General features: G+C 42.8%; 1 protein-coding gene and 1 non-coding gene across 2 annotated transcripts; both read left to right on the forward strand.

Annotated features, from left to right (window-relative positions):
* Positions 1-222: 222 nt before the first annotated feature.
* LOC125484538 (alpha-2Db adrenergic receptor-like) lies at positions 223-2,336 on the forward strand. Its single transcript, XM_048603744.1, has one exon. The coding sequence runs from the start codon at positions 288-290 to the stop codon at positions 1,650-1,652; it is 1,365 nt and encodes a 454-aa protein (XP_048459701.1). The 5' UTR covers positions 223-287; the 3' UTR covers positions 1,653-2,336.
* Positions 2,337-10,712: 8,376 nt separating this feature from the next.
* LOC125484616 lies at positions 10,713-10,838 on the forward strand. The gene has a single exon (XR_007263444.1). It is a non-coding gene; the product is annotated as a U6atac minor spliceosomal RNA (small nuclear RNA).
* The last annotated feature ends 527 nt before the right edge of the window (positions 10,839-11,365 follow it).

Here is an 11,365-nt window from a genome sequence, read left to right on the forward strand (position 1 = left end):
TGGAGGGAGTGAGGAGGAGGTGGTAGAGGGAGGGTAGAGCTGGAGGGAGCGAGGAGGAGGTGGTAGAGGGAAGGATAGAGCTGGAGGGAGTGAGGAGGAGGCGTTTGAGGGAAGGATAGAGCTGGAGGGAGTGAGGAGGAGGCATTTGAGGGAAGGATAGAGCTGGAGGGAGTGAGGAGGAGGCGTTTGAGGGAAGGATAGAGCTGGAGGGAGTGAGGAGGAGGCATTTGAGGGAAGGATAGAGCTGGAGGGAGTTAGGAGGAGGCATTTGAGGGACACCCCACCAGATGGAGATGTGTGGGCAGCCTGTCCCCAACCGCTCGCAGGAGGTGAACGGCACGACGGCGGCTAGCGGTCAGCTGACCTTGGCACCTTACAGCATGGCGGCTGCGGCCGCGGTCAGCCTGGCAGTGGTGGCGGTCATCGTGCTGACCATGGTGGGCAACGCGCTGGTGGTGGTGGCGGTGCTGACCAGCCGGGCGCTCCGGCCTCCGCAGAACCTGTTCCTGGTGTCGCTGGCGTCGGCAGACATCCTGGTGGCTGCTCTGGTCATCCCTTTCTCGCTGGCCAACGAGCTGATGGGCTACTGGTACTTCGGCAGTGTCTGGTGTGGCATCTACCTGGCACTGGACGTGCTCTTCTGCACCTCATCCATTGTCCACCTCTGCGCCATCAGCTTGGACCGTTACTGGGCCGTCACCAGGGCTGTCGAGTACAACTTGAAGCGGACCCCACGCCGTATCAAGACCATGATCGCGGTGGTATGGCTCATCTCGGCAGTCATCTCCTTCCCGCCCTTGGTCAGCGTTGACCGTGCCAGGCAAGGCTGCTGCCAACTCAATGATGAGACCTGGTACATCCTATCGTCCTGTGCCGTCTCTTTCTTCGCCCCCTGCCTCATCATGATGTTGGTCTACTTCCGAATCTACCGGGTGGCCAAGCAGAGGACCTCGGTGGTCTCGGTGGCCGGAAATGGGCAGCCAGTTGCCCCGGCTCCTCCTCTTCCCTTGGAGACCGCCTTCTCCCGGCGCCGGCGGCGGCACCGTGCCAACCAGGCGGGAATCCCAGGTAACAGCCCACTGAGCTCCCAGAGCAACCAACACCAGGAGGACGATGAGGAGGAAGAGCTGGAAGACATTGACTTGGAGGAGAGTTGCTCCTCAGAGGCTCAGAGCCAGGCCGTGGAGCTCAGGAGAGGTCAGGAGGTCTCCCTTCCCCTCCCCTTGGCCCTACCTCCTCCGTCGTCCTCGACCTTGCCTCCGCTCCCTGGCCCAGGTTGCAGCCGCCTGTCCTGGGCCAGTCACAGGGCCTCGCAGCTCTTCCTGGAACAGAGGAGGAAGAGGAGGGGGACTAAGCCCACGTCCAAGCTCAGCAAGAGCCGGGTGGCCCAGCTGCGAGAGAAGCGCTTCACCTTCGTGCTGGCTGTGGTCATCGGTGTCTTCGTGCTGTGCTGGTTCCCTTTCTTCTTCACCTACAGCCTGAGGGCAGTGTGTAGGCAGAGCTGCACCATCCCCGAGCCTCTCTTCAACTTCTTCTTCTGGATCGGTTACTGCAACAGCTCTCTCAACCCCATCATCTACACCATCTTTAACCGGGACTTTCGAAAGGCCTTCAAAAAGATCATCTTCAAAACTCACAAACGTACTTTGTAACAAGGCCCCAGTGTACTGGATGCCTCATCCGAAGTGTCTATTAATCGTGGTGTGTTTTCTATCCATCTTTAAACAGTTAAAGAATTAGCTTTTGGTGACAGAATAAAAATATACTTCAGTCGGATTTCTCTTCTCTGCAAAGGCAGTCAGCTGAACAAATTGTGTTTTTTTTAAAAGACGGTTTTGTATGACAGACCGGTGGAAACTCACAGGGGCAGTACGTTTCAGCTGGATTTAACCCACTGCTTGATTTGTTGTGAAGGAGAGCCGCTCTTCTGCATTGTTTTTGAAGTGCTGGTCGCAGGCTGTTGAAGGATTGTACCATGTCTCGCATGTATGAAGAGCAAACAAGTTGAGATCCTGTATAATACTGAACGTGGATTACAACCATGCTAATTAATAGTACCTTTCGACATTGGTTAATCAACACACTGTTTATGGTATCTTTTAGTTGATAATTCAGATTAATAGCAGTTAGTGTCAACATTAATTTGTGATGAAGTGGATTTGCAGATGTTTGAGGGTCTGTCATACAGATCCAACAACCTATTTAACCTCAGGGGTTTGAATCTGTATCAGCCATTTGATTCCATGCTTGTGTCAGGAAAAGTACATGAACTAAAGCGAGTTTCCACAGGACAGTTAAAGAAAAACGTAATAAATAATTTCACTGTGAGGCCATCAGAGTTGGAAATCTAATTATGCTGTATTATATTATGCAAATGCTGAATATATTCCTTTGAAACAAGGTTTGTTTCTTTAAATGCAGTTAGGATAATTTATACAAATACACGATGCTCTCATACAGTACTACTGCACAGCATAATTTCTAGCTTCCAGATCATAAATTGACATCTTACTTTACTTACAGATCAGTTGACCGTTCCTTTCCTGAACATTCATTATTCTCAATCTATAATTTAAATTATATTTTCTTGCTGAAGAACAGCTCATCACCAGCCATTAACCCATAAAAGTAATGTGAAAATAGAATCATAGAATCCCTACAGTGTGGAAGCAGGTTGTTCGGCCCATTGAGTCCACACTGACCCTTCGAAGAGCATCCCACCCAACCCCCACCCAATCCTTGTAACCCTATAGTTCCTATGGCTAACCCACCTAGCCTGCACATCCCTGGACACTATGATTTGTACAAAGCAGCTTTCTCTGGGTTATAAAAGTGAATATGTCATAATGTTATCCAGTTGAAATCCACAGAGAGTGTTGGCATTCAGAAGTGTTTCGGATTGCAATCTTTTTCAAAATGTTCTCATAGTTAAATCATTTGCTTGACTATAACTGACATGAGCAGTTATGGTCACTTATTATATCTCCTCCAGCACCTGTTCTCCATCAGTTTAAATGGTCTGCAACTGTAATGAAAAAAAAAATTTTTGTTGATCAAGGTCAGTCATATTTCTGGTGTGCAGTATGCTTGAACTATGTAAGCACATTCAATCTTCAAAAGTGTTGTGTTTTTCATATTACTGGAATGCTGCCTGACCATATAAAGCAACTGTCATTTTGCAATACCCTTCACCTATCCACCAGCACAATTCTTTTGACATAAGTACGATACCTTGCACAAGGCCAGCATGGAATTGATTTGGATGAGCAAATTATTGTTCAGTTTCATGTATACATAAGGCATTGAAAGTGGGTGGTAAGTCAGATGAATACAGCAGTTAATAAAGTGTATCCATCAAACTCGATCTTATTAATAGGGTCATAGAGTACAAGAGTAAGGAGATTATGTTATATTCAGCCTCAACTGAAGCATTGTATTCGGATTTGGATGCTTCATCATAGGAAGAAGTTGAAGGCATTAGACAGAGAATATTTATGAGAATGGTTGCACAGATGAACAACTTCTGTTACATAAATGGATTGGTGAAGTTGAGACTGTTTTTCTCTGGAGGAGAGAAGGTTGTGCTGAGATTTCAAGGTGTTTAAAACCATGAGGGATCTATAGAGAGCAGGTATGGATAATAAGTTCCAATTGGTGGAAGGATCACAACTGAGAGGGCGCAGAATGTAGATCATTGACAAAAGTAGAGATGGCAGCCAAAGGGCTCTCCTGTATAGTGAATGGTTAAAATATGGAATGTTCTCCCAGAGAATGTGCCGGAAGCAGCTTCATTTGAGGCATTGAAGAGGAGATTTGATTATTATCTGCAAAAGAACAATGTGCAGGGTCATGTGGAGAGGGCAAGAGAGTGGCATCAGGTACACTGCTCATTTGGAACCTGACGGGCCAGACGGTCTCCTCCTGTTTATGTAATAATTTGGTGATGGTATGAGAACTATGCACTGGAATATCCAGTGATGATTTTGTCAGTGATTAGACAGTGAAACTTCCTGTTATGGGAAATGGTGTAGGTAAATAGTGTCAATGTATTTAAAGGGAAGCTAACTAAGTACAAGATGGAAAGGAATAGAAGGATATGCTGATGGGGTTAAATGGGAGGAGGCTCATGTATAAACACCAGCGTAGACCAGTTTGACCAAAGGGCATATTGCTGTGCTGTAAAATATAATGTAAATGTATGTACATAAATATCCAACAGAATTTAAAACCACTCCTGGAATTTCTCTGAGGAGCTCATTAACAATATGCCATAACTCCTGTTAATCCTGTGGAAATAAAACACTTTTCTCCTTGTCATCAACTTCAAAGAGGATTAACTTCAAAGTGTGGGCAAGGATTTCTTTTTCCATGTGCTGACTGTGTACATTTGCTGTACAAATGTCACATTGTCACAGAATGGTAGTGGATAGGGAGATCAGTGCTGGGTTGGAGCATGGGGAAATGTGGAGTGAGGTGCGGTAGTTGGGACAAGGGGTTAGTAGGTGGATGTGCTGCGGCAGTGGGGTGTGAGGGAGAACAGGAAAGGAAGTGATAATTGGCAGTGTTGAGAGTCAGCAAGTGTTTGGCTATGTGACTCACCGAAGGGAGAAAAGATATGATTAAGTATAAGAAAACCTATGGTCTAATTTCACTAGATTTGTTTGTTCTTTTCTTTGAGAACATTAGCGAAATTATTTTGTGAAATCTGCGCAGTGATGAAGGTTTTCACATAATAATATTCTGCACAAATTGTTGTTAATATGTCATGCTATCTACAAATGTGTTTTAGCTCCAAATGCCACTGACATGAAGCAGCAGTTTGACAGTGAAAAACATTAGCTGCACAAAGACCTGACTGCTCAGTCTCAAATCCCTAAATTTACCACTTTTGAATATTTGAATTACCAGAATCAAAAAAAAAAGAGGGTCAAAAATATTAATTTCAGATTAATTTACAGTAAAATACTGAGCATTTTTGCATGAAAACCAATGTAATGAAGTGAAATCAGGAACTAATATAGAATACAAAAATAGAAACTGCTTGAGAGTCTCTAGCAACATCTGGCAGCATCTTTGGAGGGAAAGCAAAGTTAACAAGTTCTAAAGAGAGGTCACTGGACCTGAAGTGTTAACTCTACTTTCTATCCGCGGATACCGTCAGACCTGTTGAATTTCTCCAGCAATTTCTGTTTTTCCTTCAGATTTCCAGCATCCACCGTTCTTTGTTTCATACAATCCTGTGGAAATTAATGAAGTAAAACCATCAGTGATAACTCACTACTTATTCATTATGAATCATTTATATAAACTGTATTTTTGCATTTAAGTGTATGTCTAATATTGCTAATGTGGGAGTGGATATAATTTTGAAGAGATCAAAGAACCATGAAATGAGATTTAATTTGTTTTGGACAGTTGACCAGCTTTGGAATTTTTGAAGCAGTCTGACGTTGCTGTGAAAATACATTTACAACAGTACATTTAAAGTGGGCTTATGAATCAACAGTGAAGGAATAATCGTTGACAGTGTAATGGAGTTGAACATTCTCTAAAAGGAAATCATTGTGGAAACATCATCTCATTCTCACTGCACAGAATTGAATTGTGTCAGGGCTTCCATTTCCCAGTCGCCTCTCCCCTCCCATCAAAAAGGATTAAGTTTTCTACCAGTTAACATAGAATAGGTAAATTACCTCAGTACACGTTTAGCCAACATTTTATAAAAGTTATGAGCATATTTTTAGTGTATCTATTCATATCTGTCTATTTATTTGTCATTTTGTCCATCAATCTGTCTATCTGCATTTGCTTCACAGTCTTTTGCTTTCTCATTCCTTACCTGTTTGTCTGTCGATCAATGCATATAGATCTTTGTCTCTCAATTTTTCAAGTCTCTATTTATTTGGATGTCAGTTCATTTCATCTATCAGTAGCCTTGCTATCTGTATGTTTAATGGTAGATCTGATTTCAGCATATTTCAGAAGCGAACAAGTAACTAGAATCAAAATTCTGACCCCAGCACAAAATGTTTTCTAATTTTAAAACCTTGATATCTGGTGCATTCAATCACATGAGAGAAACTTGAAAATATAACTATTAGTCTCCACGATATATTTGTGCAGATTAATGATTCAGTGTTAAATGTGGTGAGCCTAAATCATGACCCACATCTTTCTTAGCAAGTTCATGTTAGCTTTATCGAACATTTTGAGATTTGATTATATCCTTGTGCAGAAATAGTCATCATGATATTTAGGTAAGCTGTGCTAGCTGAGAAAGTAGTTCTAAGAAGTTGTTCCTAATTAATGATATCATTTAACTAAGAATGGTTCCTGGTTATGTAACTGTGAGTCATCAGCATGCAATGTGCATTGGACAATATGCTGTGAAAATGACTGTACCTTAATTTCACGCTTTCGCCTCTGCCATTGAGTTGGATGTGTAACATCACCATTCCTTCCATATATCTCTATCACCCTGATTATTTTTAATTTTCTGCTGCATATTTCAAATCTTCCAAGCAGAACGTATCATACTACTTTGTCCACATTGTAAAAGACACCTGTAGTGCTAATGGTATATCTTAGTTATTCCTTGTCATAATTTAGAATGGCACATTAGAAGCAGACTGAGAGCAAATATTTATGTGTCTCTCTAGTGATTTATGAGTATAAACAGTGAGCTGAGACAGCAATAAAGAGTCATAATGTCACATGAGGCGAGAGGTCCATGTAAGTTGACTGCTTTATAACAGCAATTCAACATAGAATCAAAAGGAAAGTTAAAGGCAACAGGAAGTGCAAAGATATCTTCCTTAATAAAACTGTTGCATTATGGCATACATCAACAGGATATACTTTCCATCAAAGCGAGTTCAAATTTTCAATGAATATTGAACACGTTGTCTCTTGTGTGAGAGAAGTAATGCCAAGTGCACAAAGATAAAGACCCAGGAATTATATTGCATTCCTAATGGAACTCCAGATCACCGCTATGTGCATTAAGCTTTACACAGTATTTATGACCATAGTCTGCTTGATGGTTCACTTTTTGATAGGACAGCATTGTGTCCACTAATATAGGACTGGAAGATCTTTTAGGACTATGGTTAAAATATTGGGCATTAAGATTCACAAATCCAAAATGTGGAACTTCTAACAAGTCAGCAAAATATTTGGGCCATTGCCTCACATTAAAGGCTTCATTTAAATTTACTGATTGACAAACCTGTCTGTACTTTAATCCAGATTTGTTGTATCATCACTGCTCATGTGGCTCTTTGAGGAACGTCTTTGAATTGATTTAATTTATTATTGTCAAATGTACCTAGGTACAGTGAAAAGTTTTGTTCTGTGTGCAACGCAGGCAGATCATAACACACCAAGTGCATTTGACTAATAGAACAGAGTGAAGAATACAATGTTACAGCTGCAGAGAAGGTGCACAGAGAGCAAGATCAACATTAAATTTAAAATTTGAGAGGCCCATTCAGGAACTTAATAATAACAGCGGGGAAGAAGCTGTTCTTGAATCTATTGGTACGTGTATTCAAGTTTTTGTATCTTCTGCCTAATGGAAGAAGTTGGAAGAGATTATAACCGAGGTGGGAGGGGTTTTTGATTATGTTGGCCGCTTTTCCAAGGCAGCGAAAAGTATACATGGAGTCAATGAATGGCAGGTTCACTTGCGTGATGGACTGGGCTGTGTTCAAAACTGTCTGTAGTTTCTTACGGTCCTGGGCAGAGCAGTTGCTGTACCAAGCCATGATGCATCCAGATAGAATGCTTCTTATAGTGCATCTATAACAGTTGGTAAGAGTTCTTATGGAAGTCTTCAGTTATCACTAACTTCAAGCGCAAAAGATTACAGTCCAAAACACAAGCTTCCTGCCAACTCCAGCATTAATATTAAACACTTAGAACATTCACTCTAAGTGCCCTTGTTTGACTTGAAATCAAAGGCAGTCTTCCTCTCAGACTGCTTGATGTCACAGCTCAGTAACTGCATTGAGAATTATGTTTATTTTCACTGCCTTATCCAGCTCCTGAAAATTCAGCCAGCTTGAGTGTTCTCTATTTTGGAAGAAAGAAAACCCATTGGAAATATTAAATCAACTGATTTGATTGCAATTAAAATTTGGTTGCCTGGAGACAATCTTTCATGTTACTAATGGCCCAAATGCCACAGCTAGTACCTCCAGAAGCAGTAGTACACATATGTGCTCACCAGCTGGTGATATCCACTTATGAAAAGCAATATGTATTTCCCAAGGCATTTTGTAAACCACTGTGCAAAATGTGAGGGATCACAATATCCTAGTGAAAGGCCTCCTTGACCTGAATGTCTTCTCTCCCACCTATCCGTTCCTCCCTCCTCACTGACCAACCCCCATCCCAACTCCCTACCTACACTCACCTTTACTAGCTACATCCCCGCCTTCTTGACCTGTCTGTCTTCTCTCCACCTATCTGTCCCTCCCTCCTCGCTGACCAATCCCCATCCCAACTTCCTACCTACACTCTAACACCACTCCCCTAACTCTCTATTCATTTCAGAGCCCCCTTCCCCTCCCCATTTCTGAAAAAAGGTCCAGACCCGAAATGTCAGCTTTCCTGCTCCTCTGATGCTGCCTGGCCTGCTGTGTTCCTCCAGCTCCACACCTTGTTATCTCAGACTCCAGCATCGGCAGTTCCTACCACACCAGTGAAAGATGTGGGAGTTCGATAGATTTAATTGATGGTTAATGTCTATAAATGTTTATTCTGTTTCACCACACAGTTCGGCTCCATTATGTCATCCCAGCATCATTATCTGTGAGGAGTGGTCTTTTTCTTGTGGTGCCAATGTGGCCTCTAACCTGAAAGTTATTGGTTTCTGCTCTGCATTCACTATGTAGTGTGGATGATGATTACAACCCTAGCTTTGTTTGGTAGCAAGATATACAAAGTTTGAAATGTGTCACCAAGATTGAGTTAATGTGCTCCTGCTGTGGGAAGGTGCACTATCCTTTCTGGCTGCTCCATTCCCTGAGCTACTCACTCACGCTTACTCCTAACAATAAAAGTGGCACCAATGGACATTTCAAAGCCAGTCAATGTTTCCTTGTCGTTTCACTGTTATGAAATACATAGCTTCCAAGCTCCAAGCTCGATGTTGTTTGGTGGGGGAATTGCTCTCAATGGACACACCCCTGCCCTAGATTCAGCTTGTAAGTCTTGTAGGAATTAGTACAGATGAGGGATGAAATTACAGAAGTCTTAAGGCACAGAAAGCACCCATTCAGCCCATCCTACTTACAGTGGCCTATCAAGTGAGTATTATTACCTAGTGCTTTTCTCCCCCATACCGTTGTACATTTTTTATTCAAATAATCATCCTCTTGAACACATCAATTAAACCTTCCTTCACCACACTTCCAGGCTGTGCACTAATTATTCTCTGTGTGAAAATGATTTTTTTTCTCGCAACACCCTTGCTTCTTTAGCAATTCACTTTAAATCTATGCCGTCTTAGAGCCATAGAGCTGTCCAGTGCAGAAACACACTCTTTGGTCCATGCCGACCAGATATCCCAAATTATTCTGGTCCTATTTGCCAGCTTTTGGCCCATATCCCTCTAATTCCTTCCTATTCATGTCCCCATCCAGATGCCTTGTAAATGTTGTAATTGTACCAGCCTCCACCACCTCCTCTGGCAGCTCATTCCATACACGTACAACACTCTGTGCGAAAAAGTTGCTCCTTAGGTCTCTTTTAAATCTATCCCCTCTTGTTCCTTTCATGAACCAGGAATAGTTTCTCCGTACCTGCTCGACCCAGCCTGCTCATGATTTTGAAAGCCTCTTCCAGATTTCCTCTTAACCTTCTCTGCAAGAAAAGCAGTCCCACCCTCTTCAATCTGTCCTCATAACCGAAGGTCCTCAACCCTGGCATCATTCTTATAAGGGTCTAGGCCCAAAACGTCAGCCTTCCTGCTCCTATGATGCTGCTTGGCCTGCTGTGTTCATCCAGCTCTGCACCTTGTTATCTCACCATTCTTATAAATCGTTTCTGGACTCCCCCCGCCAGTGTGTTTCCATCCTTCCTATAATGTGGTTCCCAAAACTGCGTGCAGTAGTCCATCTGGTGTCTATACAACCATCACCCTCTTCCTAAGACTGATAGCTTGCCCACACTTGGTTTACCCAGTTGGAAAAGGCTTCCTCTTTCTAATACCACCCGAACTGAAGCTTTTGTAGCCCAGGCTGAATGATGCCCTTAAGCTGTCATTGATTGAAGACTTAAGGGGTTCAAATTGGCAGTGGGTCAGGAAGGTCAGCTGCTTATCCTGCCCAAAACTTGTGGCAAGTTTTGTCCTGATGCCAACCAGCTTAACTTTTCTCAAGAAGGGTCCCGACCCGAAACGTCAACTTTCCTGCTCCTCTGATGCTGCCTGGCCTGCTGTGTTCATCCAGCTCCACACTGTGTTATCTCTGACTCCAGCATCTGCAGTTCTTGCTATCTCCTAATTATCTTCCCCAGGCTTTTCAGGAAGGGATGATCCCATCCATTGTCACTTTATTGGAGGTATAGGTATAATTTCTGAGGTATCCTGAGGTTTTGATCAGCGTAAATAAATGCAAATATTTATTTAAATCAAAATGTTCAGAAGTTCAGTGGGTAAATATAGAATGAAACTGGACAGGTGATTAGATACCTATAATGCTCATGAAGTGTTGTATGAAAGGATAGAAGGTTAGCAACCCTCTTGATAAGGATGGAAGGTGTCCTAGTGGCCTTACAACACACAAATAGTTAAAAGCGTTGTCATCTATTTGTTGGTCCCTAGCCATGTTTTCAGGGTGGCATGGTGGCACAGTGGTCAGCACTGCTACCTCACAGTGCTGGGGGCCTGGGTTCAATTCCAGCCTCAGGCAACTGTCTGTGTGGAGTTTGCACATTCTTCCCTGTGTCTGCATGGGTTTGCTCTGGTTTTCTCCAACAGGTATGCAGGTTAGGTGGATTGGCCATGCTAAATTGTCCCATAGTGTACAGGCTATGTGGGTTAGCAATGGAAAAATGGAGGGTTATAGGGTAAGGGGCAGATCTGGGTGGGATACTCATCAGTGTGGATTTGTTGGGCTGAATAGCCTGTGACACTGTAGAGATTCTATAAAAACTGACTCTTTTTATGAAAAATATTGAAGTTGAAATTATATATATATATGTATACACACACACTTTAAAAATATGTTACTGTTGTTACATTAGCAGTACAATCAAGGTTTGTGCCCACAAATCTTCATAGAATTAGCTTCTAGCTCCAGTTACCCTACTAGGAAGAGGCACTGAGCACAAATGGCAACTCCCTTTTCCATGGACAGCG

Source organism: Rhincodon typus, chromosome 12, assembly GCF_021869965.1.
Source record: "Rhincodon typus isolate 14 chromosome 12, sRhiTyp1.1, whole genome shotgun sequence".
Classification (NCBI taxonomy): Eukaryota; Metazoa; Chordata; class Chondrichthyes; order Orectolobiformes; family Rhincodontidae; genus Rhincodon; species Rhincodon typus.

Excerpts from the sequence above, each read along its gene's own strand:
- LOC125484538 (XM_048603744.1), top strand. The coding sequence starts at position 288 with ATGGAGATGTGTGGGCAGCCTGTCCCCAACCGCTCGCAGGAGGTGAAC.